The 21,863-nt window shown below is 39.6% G+C and overlaps 2 protein-coding genes across 2 annotated transcripts; both read right to left on the bottom strand.

Annotated features, from left to right (window-relative positions):
* Positions 1–13,176: 13,176 nt before the first annotated feature.
* coxfa4a (cytochrome c oxidase associated subunit FA4 a) lies at positions 13,177–17,426 on the bottom strand. Its single transcript, XM_088437533.1, has 4 exons — positions 16,850–17,426; positions 16,105–16,193; positions 15,474–15,534; positions 13,177–15,051 (listed from the first exon to the last, which is right to left on the bottom strand). Exons 1-4 carry the CDS (start codon positions 16,889–16,891, stop codon positions 14,995–14,997), a joined length of 249 nt encoding a protein of 82 aa, XP_088293659.1. The 5' UTR covers positions 16,892–17,426; the 3' UTR covers positions 13,177–14,994.
* Positions 17,427–17,569: 143 nt separating this feature from the next.
* On the bottom strand, positions 17,570–21,722 carry slc35b1 (solute carrier family 35 member B1). The gene is made up of 9 exons (XM_088437532.1): positions 21,332–21,722; positions 20,736–20,839; positions 19,662–19,792; positions 19,547–19,577; positions 19,049–19,209; positions 18,752–18,878; positions 18,248–18,354; positions 18,015–18,168; positions 17,570–17,923 (listed from the first exon to the last, which is right to left on the bottom strand). Exons 1-9 carry the CDS (start codon positions 21,454–21,456, stop codon positions 17,871–17,873), a joined length of 993 nt encoding a protein of 330 aa, XP_088293658.1. The 5' UTR covers positions 21,457–21,722; the 3' UTR covers positions 17,570–17,870.
* Between the last annotated feature and the right edge of the window lie 141 nt (positions 21,723–21,863).

Here is a 21,863-nt window from a genome sequence, read left to right on the forward strand (position 1 = left end):
TGCTTCATCATAGTTACAAAACACATAATTTAATTGCCACCCTTTATTTATTTTCTCCAACTGACAGAAGAAAAATAAGTTATCCATGTTATATTATTATTTTTATATTTGGTTACATGTCATAAATAGCCTCAAATAATTATTTTCCAATGCAAAAGAAGAACTAAATAAATCACAACATATTTACTGTTGAGTTGCTGAAATATTAAAAATTTAAAGAATTTTAGGTGTCTAGGCAAGTATCAAAAATATTGAACAAGTCATTTCATTATTAATAAGCTTTCAATGTATAATTTTTGAAAATAGTAATGTCAGGACAGCATGAGATATTGGTAAATTAATGGTTCATATATTTCAATATTATGGATTCAATAACTGATTAGAAATCATTACAACCCAATTTTTAAGATAAGAATGATCTCTTCCATGCATTTTACATACATAATTTATGTTTTCTCTAAAGAATACTGTTAGTCAAAAAAAGACGGTGAATCGATAGGCCACATAATTCAGCAGTAAAAAGTTAATATTTTGTCTCCAATTAATTTGGTGAATAAACCATTTTTCATGCTCAAATACCTTTAAAATTAAAATTATCCACTTGCTGTCGACTAAAAAATGGCATCGCCTGTCATTTTGGCTGAAAACATTTTGAAAAAGGAACTTCACGTGAACATTTAACAATATCTTTAGTATTGCTTTTTCTTTAAAAAAAATAAAAATAAATAATAAATGTCAGCATTTCCAAGCATGAAAACATCTCACTGGATGTTTTTCAAACGGTCTGGACGACCCAAGCTGTGAGTTACTTTTTATGCATTAAAGAGCTTATTAACAATCAAAGCACTGGGAGCTCATCTACATACTCTACAAAGAAGCGGGCCTTCTTTAATAAGCTACTGAGGTCAGAAGCCACGACCGACATTGAGATTCTATACCATCAAACGTGGAGTTAACGACATGCATGCCTGGGTTTTTTTTTTTTTTTTTGTGCCAGAACCTCTCACTTTTACGTGTTCTGAGCCAACGCGTAATTAGCATTCCTTCTGAGTCACCTGTCAAGTCCACAAATCATTTGGAATTCAGTCCCGGATTCATCTCCAAATGTCTGTTTGGGGACCTTGGCTAGGGGAGGACCCAGGACCACCGCTGGAGGGATGCTTGGGGGTGGGGGAGGAGTGGGGGATGAGTGGGGGGGGGGGGGGGGGGGGGTTCTGTCACGGCGCACTGGTTGCCTTCCTTCATGTTTAATCCTAGTTTGTTTAAATGTTCTAAATCATTCGTGATGAGCTAAACTTTGGATAACCCCTTTTTGGACACTTGGGAACACGAAAAAAAAAAAACGAAGCAAAAAAATTACACAGCATTCAATCCTCAAACTGTTTCCTTAACGCTAGTTTTTCCCCTTACACTTTTTCAACATCAAACAACATCGTGTCTGAGTACTGAGCGGGGAACATTCTTGGATGTTATTCGCAACAACAACAAAAAATGCTAATCCAAACGTTTTGAAAGAGCGGTCGGCATTGCTTTTGCAGGTCATGCAGTGATGTTTGAGAAGTCGGTGTATGTCCTTGAGGTTGTGAACAGAAAAAAGAAAAAAGACTGACTTTGTGTGTCTAGGTTAACAAAACAAAAAAGAAAACAAACAAAAAAACATTTTGAGGCTTTTTGGAAACCGCTAAATAGAAATGGTAGATGACTTACCTTAGTGGTCAATATTGTTCCAGATATAGTATTTGCATCCAGGGATGAAGACTTTAGAGACCTGGTGCTCCTGGTCTTCAACTACAGCAGCAAAACCTGGACATGAACCTAGAAGGACAGACATGATTCAATTGGTATAAGTTGAAAAGAATTTGCCACTAGCTAGCGTCGTTTGTGCCATGTTTTCTTAACTAGTGCCACTGGATTGCAAAGAAAATTGGAAACAGATTTCTGTTCACATGGCACAAGTTCAACAGAATTCAATCCAGTCTTAAAGTGGGTCAAAATTGAGTGTAACTAGTGGCCCAACAAAAATGATTTTCTGTCTTTCACATTCTGATCCATGTGATGAAACTCTCCTTTCTTTTAAGGTTGACAAACTTGAATCTGGTTCTTAGGTGCATTTGTGTGTTTTTTCCACATTCTGATTCTTTTTAGAAAGAATCCCCCCCCCCCCCCCCACACACACACACATACTCATATCTTTGAAGTGAAACAGTTTCAATCAATATTGAGACCTGAATCAAAACCACTTCTGAAGCCAATTTGACCAAGTCACTTTAAAACTGCATATAGTCATTAAATGAAAAGACTGCTAGTGAGAAAAGCATTCACATTCTGATGCCCTAATATGAAACCTCAGCGCTGAAGCAAACCAGATTGAAGCCAGTTTCGGACCTGTTGACTGTCAGTCAGTCCTAAACTTCAACGACGTTAATCGTGAGCATGTGTTTGCCGGCTTAAAAATGACACTGCCTTCATCTCAATGAGCATTCTTCATCTCAGCACTCCCGCTGTTGCTGATGAGCCTCAATCTCCACGTGTCTCATTATATCAATCAGTGACACACACACGCTATGCAGCCTATTCCCACCTCATGCATAAACATGCGAACTGGGGAGCGCTTTTTCTGGCTACTATTTATTGTGCTGCATGTTTAACCACGTGAACAGTGAAAATAAAGTTGGACCGTAACAGTCTGAACAGATAACACAAGGCTCACTTGCTATTTAGGACCGGAAAATAGCATAGCATTTTTCAGGGCCTAAGTGGTGGACCTATGGGCGGGGCCTGATCGGCGCCGCGCTATGAACGCTCGGTGAATTGATCAACTGCGTGTATTATTTCAAATGAAGGCATCTTTGCTGGTTCTTGATGACTGTAATCATCTATGCGGGCCATTGCATAGCTTCATAAAAAGAACCGCCTAGCTTAACGCTGACATCTCCATTCTGGCAAAGATCAAAGACCTGAAAGACACAGGAATGTGTGTGCAGAGTTGTTTTTTTTGTTTTTTTTAATGTTCTTTGTCGGCAGATCGGGCCCTTTAGAACGCCTACAAAGACCTGTTCCCTGACAAAATCGATAATCCAATATGTTCCGTCAGCGGTAACAGATGATCCGAGGAGATAGGCGGCAGCGCTTCCATCAGGAAGGCCAAAGCGCCGTCCGATCTGGCGGGACTGCCAATAAGAAACGAGCAGATGGATGAAGGCAATAAGCAGCAATGTCTTTGGATCTAATAAGAGGTGAAAGGACAATTTTCTGACATTTGTCTCCTTCCGTTTGAGTAACATACAAAAGGTGAACATTTGTACTCATATTAAAATGACGTACTTATGTTGACCTTTTTTTTGTTTGTTTCCTCATTGCGTGCCACGCTCATTAATACGGAACAATGATAGAGAAAAATTTTCCAGCAGTGTAAAAGGGGCTTCTGATATTAACTCACAAGGAGAAACCGTTTCACAATGACAATTATGAGTTGCTCTTTGTAAATACCAAGTTCCTTTGCAGGCAGTGCGAAACGGGCTTCTGATCATACAGTACTTTGTTTTTTTACACAGAACATGGAAATCTGAAAAAGTTGGAAGGTGATAACCAGGGTTGACACAAGTGCCCAATTAAGTCGAGTACCTCTGTTAAAAAAAGAAAATGCTCCAGGGATTTTTTTTTTCTTGCCCTGGATACCCATTTATTAGGCATTGTCTACACGTAACCAGGGCTATTTAAACCCGCATGTTCTTCCCCACCTCTTTGTGTGTTTGGGAAAAAAAAAAAAAAAAAAAAAAGAGAAAACCTGCCCACATGGATTTGTTTATTGAGGATAAAAAATAAATAAAAAATGCTTCTACATGAATTCGCACAGTGCAGTTTCATTCATTTCCAAACGGGCCACTAGGCGGCAGTAGTGTCGCCAAAATTCTGTCCAATGAGAAAGAACCTATGTGTTCGATATAGAGATGACTGGTGATGAGGCAAATCTCCAGTTTATCCTTGCTACACGCAAACTCTGAGCCAGAGGGTTTAGCAAATCTCCGCTTTTTGAGACCATCGGTTTTGATGGGGAAAAAAAAAAAAAAAAAAAACACGCCCGGGCACGTTAGACAAACTTGCAGAGCGAAGACATTTACCAGCTGTTTGCAAGAACCCTGACTTGAGGATTTTACCTTGGTGTACATGTCAGAAAAAATAATGAATGTCAAGCCAATTGCAGCAATATTTGTAAACAACAGTAAAACATGTCAAAACGGTGAGAAGGCCAACTTCAGAATAATCTTAGTTACCACAATATATAGACACAAATTCCTTGATGCGCTTTTATTCTGAAATTTCTTCCAGCAGCGTCAACAACCTGACACTGACGTTCCATAGGGCACCCGTTGTGGTGTCTACCAGTCGACCTCCGTTTTAGCTTCGTCGAGGGGGGCAGAAATTTACCCAAACAACTTGCGTCATTTCCAATTTCGTCTTTTCTAGGCAACGACGGGGTTGGAACGATGTGTTTTGCACACTCCAGGTTGTTTTTTGCATCTTATTTACTGCAAGCCGCTTGAGTGCGGCCAGCGGCGCATGATCGCTCGTGCTCGCGGCCTAATCGCGCACCCTCTCTGGCCAAGCGGCTAATTGACTCGAAAATGGATCAGAATGGTTCAAAAAAAAAGTGAGCGGGACAATGGCGTCCGCTCTGATGAGGCCGCATGTTGCCAATTAGGGCCACTGGCACTCGTCTGAAGTGTGGGCGAGCGGGCGGGCGGGGTGGGAGCATTAGGCCAACCAGAGGGCTTTTTGTCCTCGCCGTGACATCATTACGAGCGTGTTCGCTCACATTAATGCCGCTTTGTGTCAGCGCCCTTTCCGTGATGAACAACACGCTTTGACTGGCCCTAATGAAAAGCTCTAATAACATGCAAATGAGCTCATGAGCAGGAACAACTACAACAAACTTTCCTCTGTGATGTTGTAATTGGACTGCTACCACAAGTTGACTTCATTCTACTTTTTAGATTTTTTTTTTAATGAAATATGAAAGCTTTTTATTGATAGATTTTTTTATAATTTTACACTGGTTTTCTAATTCTTATCTTACCACAGTTTTTTTTTTCTATAAAACAATGATTTAGTCTCCTAACATTAGGATTGCTTTGTCCTAAAATACTATCCTTAGAAATTAAAGTTGAGCTTTTGAAAATGAAGTATTGTTGTAATATTGGAATTTATTAAAATAAGTATTGCTGTAATATTGGAAATATTCTTAGAAATTAATGCACATTTTAGCTTGAGCTCTGAAAAATATGGCTTTTCTTCTTCGATTAATATTTACAAAAACTTGTAATTTTACTATTTTTCTTCTAAAAAAAAATTTCCCCCCACAACATAACAAAAATTCAGGTATTTCTCCAATATGACATCATGCTCATACTACCATTTCTTTTTTTAAATGGCACTCTTGATATTATGTTTTTAAAAAAAACATAACTTGACTGTCTTTATTCTGATATTGACTTTAGAAATAAAAAAATAGAACTGGCAATTTATCCTCTTGTAAACTATTCTCAAATCACTGCAATTTCTTTGAAATAACGACTATTTTTATACAACATTTACATTTTTTTTCTGAAACTGATCTCACTATCCATACATTATTCCTGGAAGAAAATCAAATGTTTCAGTATTTAATCTTGTTTTTTTCCTCTGATAAAATCTGACAACTGTGGAATTTTTACTCTATTAAAAAAAGAACATTTAGCCGTGTTTAAAACAATTAAAAATCTGCTTGTTTTTCTTATTTGTTGCAATATTATTTGTTGTTTTAAATATGACTATTCTATATAACATTTAACATGACATTTGACCGCTTTATTCCATGAATAGAAAGATTCAAAAATGAAAACTGCAAATAAACTTTCCCAGTTGGCCCATGTCACACGACAAACAATTACACTCTCGTGGAACAACACAACATCACGTAATGAGAGGAGCGGGCCATCGGAACGGAAATATTCCCCGCAAATTTGTTTTCCGCCTGCATATTAGCTGCGGGGCGGCATTTAGCCTGCTGGGCCTCATCTCGCCTCTGAGCGGACGTCGGCGTCCATCCGTCGGCTGTCATTAGACCTAATAGACGCGCCGCGCTCGGGCTCGACTCAGTTATGAGATGCATTAAGGCCGCAATGAGCCCGCGCGTTCTCCGCGACGTCTTCAAAGCGCGCGGCGAAGACTTGTTTTGCACGCAATCTATATTTAAATGTCTCTGATTGCGTGGCCTGCCTCTGCAATAAGGTGTAATGAAGCAGGCGCCTGGCTACATAAGGAAAATGAGACTGTGTGTGCTACATTACACAACGCTAAATTGCAAACATGGGATGGAAATTAGAAGCTCTGATTGTTTTGTTCACATCCTACATTAATCATAATCAATGCTAGGATGTATGAGTGGTAGTTGACATGTGACAGATGCGAGGATGCCGAATAAAGAGGAACTATTAAGAATTATTGAAATATAGAGTCGAGGTGTCAAAACAAGTGGCGTTTTTGGCATGTGCGACATATTGCACATAGGGAGTGTCCATAATCAATAGACAAAAATTCGTACTTTTACAAACGACGCCTAAATGAGCGCTGCGACTTACGAGCGAAAGTGACCCGATGCCACGCTTGTGTGAAAAACTTTGCTGATCGCATCAGTGACAGAAAGTAGAACACTACGTTCGTGTTAGCATTAGCATCTAGCTTCATAGTACTCCCATTCGGGGCAGGAAAAAATATTTTAATCGTCCCCAAAGTAATTCACAAGACCAAGACATTAAACTTTGGTTCTATTATAAATCATCATTTTTGTATTTCTTTTTATGTATGTGGGTACCACAGTTTTTTTAAATATGAAAAGTATTTATAATCTGCATATTCAAAACAAATATTAATACAGTACACGCATTTACTTGAATCTTAAATTATTAAACCTTAAACAGTAACTGTACTGTTTTCCCTTCCGGTTCCCATTTCTTTGGCTGTAGTCTAACGGAGAGCCGCGGTTATATTTACGACGCCGCAAAGTCTAATCAAAATGAAGCCTGTAACAATTCGATCTTACACTTGAAATTCCAATTTATTACAAAAGAAATCGAGGTAAGAGACTCACAACGCCCTGCAGTTACGGCATTCGTTTCTCCCTTCAAGCGTGTATGACTTTAAGGAAGCACAGCTCTCGGACACGCCTATAAGACATGTGATTGGCTCCTGCCTCGATCGTGGGAGTTGGGGGGGGAGTGGTCTTCAGGTGGCAGAAGTTTGGGGGAAAAAATTACACCGACAGACTGACAATTACAATTTCGTCTGGCTTGGAAAAATTGGCAAACGATGAAGGAAAAGGGGCGAGGCTTTGACAAATGTCACACCAGGAAAAAAAACATGTATGTTGCCCACCTCTGATAATTACTTAAGCGCTCAATTCATTTAATACCATCCAATTACATACATAGTCATGGAAACACTTGAAGAAACAAAGAAAGAAATATAAAGAAATACCTGGGATTGGATGTAAACATGTCTGTACAATTATCTATTGATGCCAACGTTTTTCTTGAATTATCTATTAGTTCACCTGATCTGACTCAAGATTTACTTCTAGTTGAAAAACTAACTACTTTTGTTCCCAAAATAGATTTGTTTTTTAATAGAAACACGAACATTCGGTTTACATTGATTACAGTGGCGCTATGTGGACAAAAGTGGTCATTTTTTGCCTAAAGGAAGGCTACATATTTCTCAGGACCAGCGCATAGCATCATGGAATTCTGATTTCTTGTTTGCCTGGATTTGGACTGAATTTGTTCCCAGTGGCTGTGAGGGAATAGCAATGACGTCATGAATTTAATTGCGTCTAAATGCGATAAGTCAGTATAAAAGAGCCAACTATCAAGCTGACGGCCACTTATTGCAGTGAAATTAGCGTGGTCATTTTGATACGAACATCAGAAGCTACTTACTCGTCCTCCAGGAGAAGAACCAGAGCAGCGTCAGTTTGAAGTTTCTCCTCATCTTTGAGCTCACGTCAGGATTATTCATAGCCTCCCTTTTTCTCATTTTTTTCATCTTCTCAGACAAAACTTTATGCATCTTGTTGTTTTTGCAGCTTCTTTCATGACAGAGGTGATCGGAGGCAGACGTTCAAATCGATGGAGCCGAGGAAAATCAGGTCAAAAAAGTTACAACCCTGCCACAGTTTGGCCTTGGTCACAGGTGCATCTACTCGAAGAGCCGATTAACGAGCTCCTTTGACAGCCGGTTCTGTAGAAGCAATTGTGGCTAAAGTCAAAGACTGGCTTGGATTTTACTTTCTGGATCTGGTTTTCATAAAAAGAGTTCTAAAAGGCTTGAAAGTTCCTTAGTGTTGCCTTATGCATTTTTTGGCTTTAAAATAAAATTATAAAACAAATGGGAAAGTCTTTGTTCATTTCGGATGAAAAGTTGTTTGTCCAAACGTGAAAACAATTGATTTATTGGTAAAAGTGGTTTGCATTGAAGATTTGACGCATCCCACAACGCACCTGCTGCGTGACTGATGATTAAATATAATAAATTAATAATAGTAATACTACTCCACAATTTCATGCTGTGAACTGCTTGTAAGCTTTTCATTGTTTCCCCGGTTGACTCCATCTTGGATCCCCTGCTGTGTCATTGTTTGTTTAGGAGGATGAAACGCTGCGTTTAGTGAATCTTTGTTGTTGTCTTTCTTGATAGACAAAGCTAACAGGAAACAAAGGAAGTGATCGACATATTGATGGCAGCAACAGCTGGTGGGCGGAAGAAAAGGCTCATGATGAGAGTCCAGATGTCTGGTGATCCTTAGAACCTCTGTGGTGATGCACATCTTTGATATCAAGGCCAGCTCAAATGGAAGAAACTTTTTTCCTGAAGTAACTGATCATGCAGCTTTTCCGGACCTTTTAAGCATTTGCAAGGGCTGACCAGTAGGTGGCAGTGTTTGGAATTGCATTCCTGCAATTTTCAGATTATTTCATTGTTTATTGTATTGTATGTCATATTATAAATCAACACAGATGGAATAAAACTGGTTTTTGTTGAGACTGACATAAAAATTGAGATTAAGACTTCTTTTTTTTTTTTTAATGGACTGAGCTGCACCAAGACTCTACGCCATGTCAGCCGGTTCCAGGCCGCTTCTTTTTTGATCCAAAAAGCTCCACTTTGTTTACAACAGCTTCACAACACTCTGCTGCCCCCTTGTGGAAGTTAGTCACGCAGGGAATGAAAAAGAGGATGCTCGTCTTCATCTGCGTTTTTAATTGAGGCGACGAAGGGTTGTGTGTCCAGGGACAGCGTCGTAACCCCGAAGCGTCCTGAGTCCACAGCCCTGTGACCTACACCAGCACTTCTTCGATCAATGCAATCCCGGCGAGATCATTAGGAATCCTTTAAGGAGTCGGACACCCACTCCAGTTTTCTCCACTGGACCTCCTATTAACCTCCCGCTCATTTAGCCGTAACGATCCAACAGGCGCTCGTTAAAAGTAGCTCCCAAAAAAAAAAAGCCAGTTAGGCTTGAAAATGCTGGCGCCGGTAAATGTTCCCTACACACCTCATTGAAGGCCTTCGCAGTTATATTTTCCGAGCCTGAATAAATTCCATCACCTGAGTCGGTCGCCATTGCTGCTTATTCGTTAAGCGCATCACTGAATTACGAGCTCCCAAGGGCGCCCTTACGCTTTTGTTCTGGGCGACAGTCAACTTTGCGGCGGCGATGTCTTCAAAAAGAAATCCTTTCGAGTGTGAAGCAGTGCTCCTCATTCAGCCACAGAAGAGGTCTCGCGGTGTCCTCTGATGAACCCCGAAGAGAACATTTCGCACCTCTAATGTTCATGAAAAAGGCGGCATTCGTCAAGCGTGACCTCTATTCAACAAGTATCAAAGGAATTCCAGAATATTTTTGGGCATAGTTTTTGTATACTTCTCCATTTTCTTCTGAATTTTTATAACAGACGATATTGCGAGTAAAAGTTTGTTCAACACAGTGTCGTTTAGAACTTTAAGAACTACCTGAGATAAAGGTATTCATTCAAGCTTTCTAATTAATTCAGGTTTTTCTCATTTACATTCTAATTTATTTCTAATTCAAATAGTAGGCCACACAGGGGTGTCCATACTTTCTCAGGAAACAGAACTTTGCTTTTGCTGTGGGAAGTGTAATTGCGCACCCACAGCACCAGGTGGCGCTTGCATTGTCAAAGTCTGGGAGTTATACATGTTTGAAATGGCTGTCAAAAAAAATCAGCAATGTTTTGTACCTTTTATATGTTGTATTGGTGCTCCTGTGTTAATGTTCCATATCAATTTACATTTACTAGTTGCTCTTGATTTAGAAAAAAAAAATGCATCAATCGGTTCAGTTGGTCAAATGTTACTACTTAAATAAGTATTGACATTTTAATCTAACACTTTGATTCACTTTAGGTTAGTTGTTATGTATTTCAGACTAACCTGTAACCTCTATGAACCCTATACGTGTGGAAAGTTGATTTGTATAGCTTTTTCTTTTAATGTTTAATCTTAAAAATTATAACATTTTAAGTGTATTTATACCATTTTTTCATAAATAATGATAGTCACCACAGTGAGCATGAGTGTGTGTCGGAATCTATTTTCCTAAATAAAGATGAAAAACAAATGATCCTTATAACACTTCTTGTATTTTGTTCATATAGTAACATTTTCGTAAACAAATAGTCATAGAATTCTCATCACTGTTGACTTCTAGGGCTTCTGGACCACTTGATGGCGCCATAGAGCAAATGAAATACCACAAAGCTCAGCAAAGCTTCATTGCTTCATGAAACTTCATTTGGCCATTACTTTTCAATTCATTCTCCTGTTTTCTGAGGTTGCCATGATGTCATTTGTTTTTCATATATTTTGTTTACTGCCTGGTGGCAAACTGATCGTTTAAAAAAGTACGCACCGAACCTCTACACATGTAGAGAACAAAGATGAAATATCCGTTCTTGCTATTGCGGTTAAATATAAAACAAGCAAAAAGAACCTTAGCGTTTGAATTGTTTTGTTTGGTTACTCAACCGAAGTGTCGCTAATCAGCTGTTGGCAGCCACGCGAGTGGCGAGAGGGTGGTAGTGGGTGTACGCGAGTGGTACGCGGGGGATGGGGAGGTGGTCTCTCCCCGCGGCGGCGCCCCGGGTCGAAAGCAGGTTTGAAGTTTAATGATGCCAGCTGCCAACTCCGCCAGGCTGCGAGCGCTAACGAGCTGGCACCGTTGGCAGACTGGGCCGCGGCGGCCGCACCTGGAAATGTAACGCGCTTTTTGTGAGAGGGTGGGGCTGAGAGGGGCACTGGTGTGTTGGGGGGATTTGGAGACCTCGCCACCAAGAGGCCCATGTCTTCTCTTTGAAGAGTTGCGAATTTCCATATTTCATTACACGCCGCTGACTGACAAGGCCCAGCCAGATGTTCTATTTTCAGCTATTTAAATTCTGACCTGCTTTCCAGCGGTGGAAGAAAACGAATGTTTGTTTTCTTTTCATACTGTGTTCGAGGTGCCAGAAATATGAAGCCTATCTCGGTTGACGTGGCAAACTGCAGATTACGACCTGGTTTGTTCCCCAGTCAATCACAGGTCACAGACAGGCCGTCAAAATGGCCACCTAAAATCAAAATGGACTATTGAGATGTTTTGTTATGGTTTTTTTCTACTTATGATTGAAACGCAGTTTTATGTTTTATAAGTTTTATGACTGGAAAATTGATGAAAATTTTAGAAGTTTCAGTTTAACAGATTAATTGGTTTGGAAAACAAAGGTCAGCCACACCCTAAATTGGACACTGATTGACTGTGTTTGAAATGATCTGGTAGGCTCCTGTCATTGGTGGGAGGGCAGAAGGTAGAGATCAAAATGGAAAAGCCTGTGAGAATTGTCAGTAAATTGAACTTAAAATATAAAAACTACACCCAACCACACCTTTGATTAAAGTAGAATGATCATTATTATTTTAATAACATTGTCAGAACTAATTCATTTATAGTTAGAGCACTGCTTCTCAAATAGTGAGGGCTGTGTGGGGCAATTGCAATCAAATATATATAAAATAAATAAATAAATAAATATGTAATTTTAGGCACTTTGATGCGCTTGGTTTTTTTCTGCTTTAGACTAAGCTATAACCCATAAAAAAGGCTGTAAAACAATAATTAACAGTTGTTGAAAGTTGTTTTATATTGTTTTTTTTTTTCTTTTGTTTTTGTTAAAATACAATTTTCATCGATAATAATGTTATTTATAGTTAGCGCGCCAAGCGGGGGCGAAAAGTTTGGACTCGTCCTTACGACTATCATAAAATCTATTAATTACCCAACCAGCTAAGGTGAAAATGTTACATGCGTGATAAACAATATTCTACTCCTGGTTTGGATCAAATGGCCGAGAAAAAAAAAAAACTTTCATCAAAAAAGTTGTCATGTCAAGACGAAGGTTAATCTGTTACTTTTTTGTTCTTCACCCGCTTCATCTCCCGGTGAAGATGTACCCTCTGCCACATAAAACACACAACACCAACCATCTGCGCTTTTGCCCGAGGACACCGTTCATGCAGCACTGATTGTCCCCGGGATCAAACCCGCGGCCTCGGCACGTCTCGTCCCCACACGCTACATAAAACACCACCGCGTCGCTCGGCTTCAGCGTCCCTGAGATGTCGGTGATTCATCCCGGGCGCTTTCTTTCTAAACAGTTGCTAAACGGCGCCGTGGAAGCGCCATCCCTCATGAGGAAAATATGATGACCGCCGTGACCTTTTACTGCGCGCCGTGTGCAAAATGGCACTTTGTCATCCTGCGCGACAAAGCGCGAGGATCAATAAGAGTTTGTGGGGATAACTTTGACAAACTCCTCTGGTCCCCTCGCGCTCTTTGAGTTTTTTTCTTTGTCTCGCCTGCAGAAGACACTCTGGCTAAAATGTTTTTTTGTAAATTGAACAGCTTTCCCTATTGTTGTTAAGCAGAAACGTTTTTAGTGAACCGCCCCTTTCAATGCAAAGGCAATTATATTCCTGGAAAACTGCCGCTGACCTGTGTGGTAAAGTATTAGGTGAGCTGAGGGGTTACCATGGCAACTCATTCAATCTCGTCAAAGAGAGGGAAATAAGTGACAAGCAACATAATTAAGAGGCACTTTATTTGCTCAGCACAAAAACACTAGGATTTTTTTTTAAACCGATTTCTGAACTGATTTTGAAAATCATGTCAATTTTCCAAGGTGAGTGCCAGAAACAAGTAGCACTCAAGCTTATTAGAGATTTCTAAAAGAGATACGTCCATATGGAAATAGAAGCGATAGGAAAAAAAGTCACCCCAAAACAGCGACTTTGAGACAAAATGGGACGACTTTGTCTTTTAGGACATCATTGCATTTTGAGCATTTTTGCTTGAGAAATGTCCACCAACTTTCATGTTATTAAATGTAATATTGCTGTTTTTTTTTTTTTAAGTATGAGTTTTTACTAGTTATTAAGCCAGTGAAAGGGAAAAAAAATATTGACATGATTCCCTTTTTTAATCGCAGAATTCTGAATTTAAAGTTAAAGAATAAAGTCAGGATTACAAGATATATATATATATATATATATATATATATATATATATTTTTTTTTTTTTTTTAAGGTTGACAGGATTCTAATGTTTTATCCCGGAATTTGGACTTTGAACCCTGATTTTAGTCAGAATAAAGTCTGGATTCTGAAGAATAAAGTAAAAAAAAAAAAAAAAAAAAAAAAGAGATTGACAATATCCTGAATGTATCTCATGATTTTGACTTTTAAGTGAAACCTGAGGGGAAAAAAATGAATTCTAAGACTAGACGAAATTGTGACCTCAAAGTCATAATTCTGGGATAAAAGTTTAGATTCCAGTCTGCCTTTGCTTTCCTTCACTGGTCCCAATAATCTTCCACAAAAAAAAAAAAAGTCCGCTAATGTCAGAATTCTCCTTTTTAAAGTCTGACTCTTGGAAGAAGTAAGAATTCTGAGTTAAGTGAGAATTGTGAAGAATAATGTCAATATTTTGAATTGAAGTGGGAATCCTGAGAATAAAGTGGGAGTCCTGAGATAAAAGTGAAAATCTGACAACTTTTTTTTTTCCTCCCCAGTGATCCTAATCCTGTTCCATAGTTTTGTTTTGTTTTTAAAGATTCCAGCCAGGTAATGGTCTTGACTTTTCTGCAGGTTTACTCAAGGTGGATGAGCCTTTTTGGTGACTCACCATTAAAAAGCACTTATGCAAGATAAAGGCTTCTACATCGCACACAGGCCATTCTCAAAAGCGCGCCAAGAAGGTGCTGGCGGATTTAGCGGAGCGCTTCTCTTCAAACACAAAAGGTCTTCTTGACATTTTGCACGCGCACGTTGGCTGTTCATCCTTGTCGCCTTTCTCGCACGCGGCGACGCCTCCGACACAGCGACATGTTGACATTTACAAACTTATCCGAGTGAAGAATAAAAGCTAGAGCATTCTTTCTTGCACTTAATTGTTACTGCTTAAAAAAAAAATTCACATGCAAACCATTGCTGGCGTGCTTGGTGACATAATTTTCCTCGAGTGCTCTCCCTGCGGATTTATGACCCCGTTCCACTGATAAGCTTCTGGATGGTTGCCAAATGAAGTGAGCGGGATAAAAGGTGAAATGAGGGGAAGGGATGATGAAATTCAGCAAACAAAAAACAAACATGGCGGAACATGCTGCAAAAGGCCAAAGCAAAAATAACCCCAATAAAAAGAAACAGATTCTTTTCTCTTGTCGGGAGGAGAAAAGACTCCTTTCATTTTATTGACACACCCAAAACTGAAGACAAGGGATGTTGCAAATTAAAGGGGACGCGATGAGGAAGCTTAAATATGAATCACTGCGGGGGTTTAGCCTGTGGCATCCCCATGCGTCCAACAGTGTGCTTGTGCGTTTGGTCCGGCAGACAAGAGACGCTTTAGAAGTCGGGCCCTTGCTTCTTCAGTTTGCTGTAGTCCATGTTGACTGTGAAAAACTGGAGAGCACAACGGAGAAGAAAGGTGGCTCAAAAGCTCTCATGCTCCCTGTCATGAATTGTCAAGGGCGGGGCTACAGTTGCTCTGCTCATGTTGGGGGCAGTAATGTTCACAAAAAAGCATTTCAATGCAGAAGTTAAAAATTATTGGATCCGTAGCAAATTTCATCCTTGGTCTGTGTCACGCAATTGCACATGCTCTTCTATGAAGCAGTTAACCATCATCAAAATGAAAGGTGCCTTGTAATATGATAAAACAACTTGACATTATGTTGCAAACATCACACTGATTTCTAAGTGGTAAAATTAGACAAAACAACTTCAAATAGTCTGCAATTAATCACTGAACAACCAATGAGAACAATTGTCCTGAATTGTATGATGCATTGTATGATGCATTATGTATATAATTTCAAACAAACCTTGTATTGGTCAGTTGGGGCCATCTTATTCCAGGGCTCAGGGTTGTTCTTGCGATCCCAGCTGCAAACAACACATTAAATAATATTAAAAAAATAATAATAAAATAACATAATAAAATAAATATTACAAGTCAACACAGCCTCCAACGTCTATTCTGTGCTGTGGCACAATTTTTCCATTTTCATTGTCAAATTGTCACAATTAGTATTAACTATTTGCATGGCACTTTTCCGAGGCGCTTTACTGTGCAATAAAATCTGTCAACGAGGTCTTTGAGGAGAAATACTGTCACCTACTGGCACTTTTTAGGCACAGCCGAAATTTAGTAAGCGTGTAATAATGAAATAATTTATACTAAATTTGAATAAAATCAATGTGTTCTATGCAATTGTACTGCACGAATCAAATGTTATTAGTTTTGCATTGTTACCGCTCATGCACAACACTTGTGGAGTTTGATCGATGAGGCTAACTGAGCTGAGGTCTCGAGAAGTTGGCTAACTTCATTTGCTATCTATTTTTCTTGGCAAGGCTTCTTTTGTTCCTCGAAAGTCTGAAAGGGCAACTGGAGTTATTATTAGAGATAGCAGATATAAGTTTTATTCCTTCTAATTTGCTGAGCATATTTACCAGACATCCGGGTTCCTGAGGCCCAGACGAGCCAGGTACAGCAAGGACATGGCTGTACCACCGCCGATGAAGAAAAAGAGTGGAATCAACTGCAAGGATCAAGAAAGCAGCATGAGAAAAAAAAAAAGTTTTGCACTGACAACACAACCATAGACACACCAATTTTACATTTTTTTCAATGATTTAATACTGAAAATCATATAAAAAATAACCTTATAAGATCAATTAAAACTAGTGTAAATGTAAATATTACGCCTATATATAATAATGCACCTTGCAGTTGCATTTCAGTCGTTTATTTCAAACACATACATTCAATTCCTAACGTCAAGAAAAGGCGTCTTTTAAAGATCAACGTGTTATTGTATTTGTTTATTTAATTTATAATGCATCAGAATCGCAGAATCAGTTTATAGTGCTCCATGCCTAGTGGTTAAGCAGCTGCTATTTACGACCTAGCACCTACTTGTCTGCCTTATCTGGTTGTACGCCGTCTGACCCAATATGACTCAAAAGCATCCCCAAAGAGACGTTTAACACTTCTAATGTATCACGAGTTTATGCATGTTATGGAATAATAGCAGGTAAAGTTGTGTTTATTTACGTTTGACAAAAAGTTTGTCGAAGAAGTTCAGCGCGTGTCAATAGCTAGCGTTGCTAAGCTAACAAGAAAAATCCACAGAATTCCCATGCAAACATTGCGACATCGCTGTTTTTCTCAAAGGAAAAAAAATAGTTTACTCACAGCCGGGTGGGTCCTAAGTTGCTTTCGGACGGTGGCCAACATCCTGACAGGTAGTTCGGTGTGTTTTCTCCCAATTTGTACACAAATAGAGGATTTATTAGTCTGGCCAAAACCAGCCTTGTTTAATCCGTCAATTTCAGTAAGAGAAACGCACAGCACCAAAATAGGAGGTCAATGAGATTGCCTGATGAAAACTAACAAAAAACGCGAGTTTATTAATTATTTGACTTTGAAAAGTTTAACATGATCTACAAAATAACAAAAACAAAAAGGTAGGCATCCCGAACGATTCAACGCGTAATTTCTAATTTCATTATTAAATTCATATTTAAGAGCTGGCAAAACTAAAACGTCCATAAGGTTGTCTGTTCTATTATTTTGTTTGTTTAAAGTAAGTTATTTATGATTTTTTTTTCACGTAAAGACGAACGCACAAACGTGTAGCCCAAACGTCTCTGGTGACGTTTTAATACCCTCTTGAACCGTAAAGTCTCTTTAATTCATCAGTACACTGAAGTAGTAGCAGCGTTATCCTAATGATGGGCGTGGCCACTAGAGTATCTGCTGTACTTGCAAAGTGGAATTAGGAGTCGCTGTTTGACACCACTGAAGAGGAACACGCCAGAAAATCCGCGAAATTTTCATTTTCAGGCATCATGATATGTGTTCCCTGTTAACACAATCTGAATGAAAGAGAAAGTTAGTAAAAAAAAAAAAAGGTGTCTCTTTCCCTTTAATGCAAGTGATTGGTAACTTCACTGCAAAAATAACATTCAACCAAAAACAAAAAAAAAGTGTAATAAATGACACGTTATTTGGCAATTTATCAGCCAAGAACACGTGAATCATTTTACAAATAATATGTGACTTTTTGGTAAATTCATGATTTTAAAGGCTGGAATTGTTTGTGCTTGATGAATGTGTTAAAACAGAAGACTTTGAGATAATTAGAAATGAGGTCACAGAAGTTGCAGCCTGTATGAGAAGTAAGGTTCCGCCTTGCAGATTGTGTCAAGTTGTCTCAGTGTGTCGTCTTCTTGGGTCCTTTGCCAAATTTAGCATCCAATCCAAGGCCTGAAAGGTCGACAGCACAGGCGTGATAAGGAGCCGAGTAAACATAAAAAAATATAGAGGTTCCTCCACTAAACTGCAAATTCTTTCTTACCAAGAAACACCAGGATGGTGCCCAACCACTGCATGTTACTCAATTGATTCCCAAAGAGAAGGACGGAGCCCAGGATAGTGAAGAACTTCCTTGTGGTGGTGACAATGGAGCAGGTCAGGGGGCCAAAGTAAACCACCGTCATGAAGATGAACGTCTGCCATCAAACAGGAAACCATGTCATGTTTTTTTAATTTGCCCTGCTTGCTTTTAATCAATATGTTACTATGGCACACCTGGCCTAATGCGCTGGTCAATCCAAAGAGCAGAATGTTGTACAAGATGCTCGGATACCGTTCAGTAAAGCTCAGGAACTCCCACACCTCACCGGTCCACAGCACAGCTGCACACAACATGCAAATTCTGTATTTAACTTTTATTTTGTCCAGCTTGAGAACATAAAGATGATAAAATGTGACTTGAAATGTCATTTTCAAATATGTTTGCATTTTTAAAAGGTGTAATTCTTAATATTATCAAGAAGAGCCTCAAAAATTGCTTGCAGATACAGAAAGATAAAGAGCTGGCTGAATAGACGCTGTGTCAATGGCGCCACCCAGTGGTGCAGAGAAAAACTGCATACAGTAAGATGGCTGAAAATGATCAAACTGATGTTGAAGGGGAATTTGAGGAAAAAAAACAATCAAGCGTTGGTTTAAGATGGTCACAGAAGGCAAAGCATGACTTGATCAAATAGTTTATATTATTTTGCTGTTCGTAATATTCCTAATGTGACTTACCCAGTCCCAGGAGCACGGTGGACCACAAGTTGATGTTGAGCATCATATGGTTGGCGCTGGTTTGGAAGCGGGACCTCATGTGGTCCTGGGCCACACCTGTCAAGCCATCCAGCGTCAGAGACACCAACTGTAGCAAACAGGATAATAACAAAAAATGTTAAAGCTTAAGGCTTGATTTGGTTTTATATTTGCCCACATAGTGGTAGACTTTTCATTTTCCATTTCATTTACTTCAAAAACAAAGTTATTTTTTTCATGATAGGTAGTCATTTTTTTTAAACTGGTGCAAATACTCACCAAGAGGATCTCCCCAAAGCCGAATGTGTGATCATCCGCTACCGCTTTGCTCTTATTGGGCTTGTAGAGAAAGAGCGCCACACCACTCACGATGAGAAGCACGCACAAGTACTTGGCCATGGGGTAGCGCTTCCTCAGGATGGTCACCCCCAAGATCATCACTGCCGTCATAAACAGCCACTATTTCAACAGGGAAAACTCTAGGCGGACATTAAGGTGCACAAGTGCACTGCAAACACGGCATGTACACTCATGCTTAGATGAGATAAATATGTTTACTTTGTGTGCAACATGTCAGCGCCACCGTTCAAAAGCACAACATTATAAACTGCAATGCATAAAATACTCAAATTTGCCAGCTAGTCACTTGTTGCTAGACAGAACTAATAGAGCACAATTATGATTTCTCCATAGGCCAATGGGGGAAGAAAATACAGGTAAGACATTTGCACTTGTTCCTAACTTGTTGCTCGCCGGCATGACTAATTTCTCACTCACCTGGGATTGGCTTGCAAGATTTTCCCAGCACCTAAAAAAACAGGGTATTGTTTTAGTGAACTATGCACAATTTATTAGCTTTGGTTCTCAAACATTAGAGGGATTTCTGACTGACCTGTGTGGGGTAGTTGACATACTGTAGGGCAGAGTTACTGGACACCATGGCTCCCACATAGGAGAGGGAACACAGGCCATACAACCAGCTCTTGGTGAAGTCCTGCTTAGGACCTTCAAAAAACTGAATCACTAGGGAGGAAAAGGAAAAATAAATTAAGAACACTCCCATTGGAAGGAATCATTTGGATTTAACAATTCATTTGAGCCTCAAGTATAAAGATAAAGTTGGAAACATTGGTAAGCAATCACTCCCATGTGGGATAACATTGTGAAGCGGAATGAAATTCAAACCATATTTTATTCATTATTTACTGTTACAAACTTTAAATGTAGAATGTGCAAAAATATTCACTCCCTTTGAGTTAGTATTTTGTAGAAACACCTTCTGCCAGGTTGGTTATGTCTCTACATGTTTTGCACATCCTTGATTCCTTAGACAGAAATATTTGCCCAGTCCTCCTTACAAAACAGCTCAAGTTCTTTAAACTTTCAACAGATTGTCTATCCGATTAGGTGAACCTCTGCCCCAGTCTCACAATTTTAGCAGACCCCCATAAATTCTTTTAGCCTGGATTGCCCAGTATTTGACTCCATCCATTTTCCCATCAACTCTCACGATCTTCTTAATCCCTGCTGAAGAAAAGCCGCCTCGGGCCACGATGCCACCACCACCACGTTTCACAGTGACGTAGGCGCACACAGGGTGATGCGTAGTGTTACCCTTATGTCAAGCACAATGTTTTGCATCCAGCCCAGAAAGGTCAATTTTGGTTCCATCTGACCAGAGGACCTTATTCCACATATATTCTGTGTCACCCATGTGGCTTTTGGCAAACTTCAAACGGGCCTTTTTAAGGCTTTTTTTTCCCCCCAGAAGTGGCTTTCATCTTGCCACGCTTCCATAAAGGAAAGATTTGTGCAGAATGCAACTAATAGCTGTCCGATGGCTAGATTGAAATGTGGTAAAATGTCTTAAAGTTATAAGGGGGCGAATACTTTTGCAATGTATTTCCGATCCATCATCTTACATCTCGCATCATAAGTGTTGGACCTCGGAGCTCAAAATACTTACATATCCTGGCAAACAGAGCATTGATGATGCACTGGATGAACACCAATGTCCTAGCAAATCGAAACTTCTCCTTTTGGTCTCCATGGCCATAATCACCTCTTGTGCTGCAACGAAAATATGAATACAATAGTTATATATTTCATATGGTGTGAGGCCGTGAAGCGTTCGGGTTCAACCAATTTATTGTTAGATAAACATCGTGCACTAGTAGTCGTCGTCATGTTTTAGTAACTAGATATTGCCCCACAACCCCCCCACCACCACTTGGGCAACAGCATTCCATCAGTGTCGTGGCCCACTTCCATTTGATGCTGTAATAATCACCATTTAATATATCACACAGACAGCAGACTGCAATTGGAAACCTTTAAGTAAATTTAGTAATACATTGTAATATTTGCATACAAATCTCAATCAAAATGTTTCGGATAAAAATGACTTCAAAATGATTCCGGAGGGATATCATTCATATTATTTGATTACATAACTGAGAGCCTGAGGAGAAATTAAGATTTGACAGTAGCGCAAATGTTAACTATCAACGAAGTAATCTAACCATCTGTTATCTGACCGGAAATAAAGTCCAAGTTACTCACATGGTTTCTTGTAGAATTCCATAATAGAAATAACAAACGAACACGCCAAGGAAACAGATGATGAAGCGCAACCGCATGTTGTCCCATAGCGATGGGCCCTTGGACGCGCCTTTGCCCGAAGCCATGCCGTCCGCCACCAGTCCGGGTATGGAAACCGACACCGCCGCGCTCCCGGTCCCCCCGACAACGACGTCCCGCTCCACTATAGCCGCGGTCGCGAGCCCGACTGGGTGCTCAGTTTGTTTTGTTTTCACTTTTGCGCGGCAGGTATCATTATTGTCATTTATTGTTTTTTATTTGCGCTATCTAAAATAGATCTAATCCGCTGCAGTGGAATGTTGTTGTGATGAGGTAATTACAGGTTTCATTAAATCGCGTCTGGGGTTTTGCTTTGGTGAAAGGACCTCTAAAACGGTGTCCGTAAATGTGCCTGAATTTGTCGGTTTTCTTTTGTGGTTTACTATGGTATCTCAGCTAATATTTCTTTTTGTGCATACGCAAAACCAATCAAGACGAGGTTTCTATAGGTGCT

This window comes from Hippichthys cyanospilos, chromosome 16 (genome assembly GCF_059441005.1).
Source record: "Hippichthys cyanospilos isolate Australia breed blue-spotted pipefish chromosome 16, RoL_Hcya_1.0, whole genome shotgun sequence".
Taxonomy (NCBI): domain Eukaryota; kingdom Metazoa; phylum Chordata; class Actinopteri; order Syngnathiformes; family Syngnathidae; genus Hippichthys; species Hippichthys cyanospilos.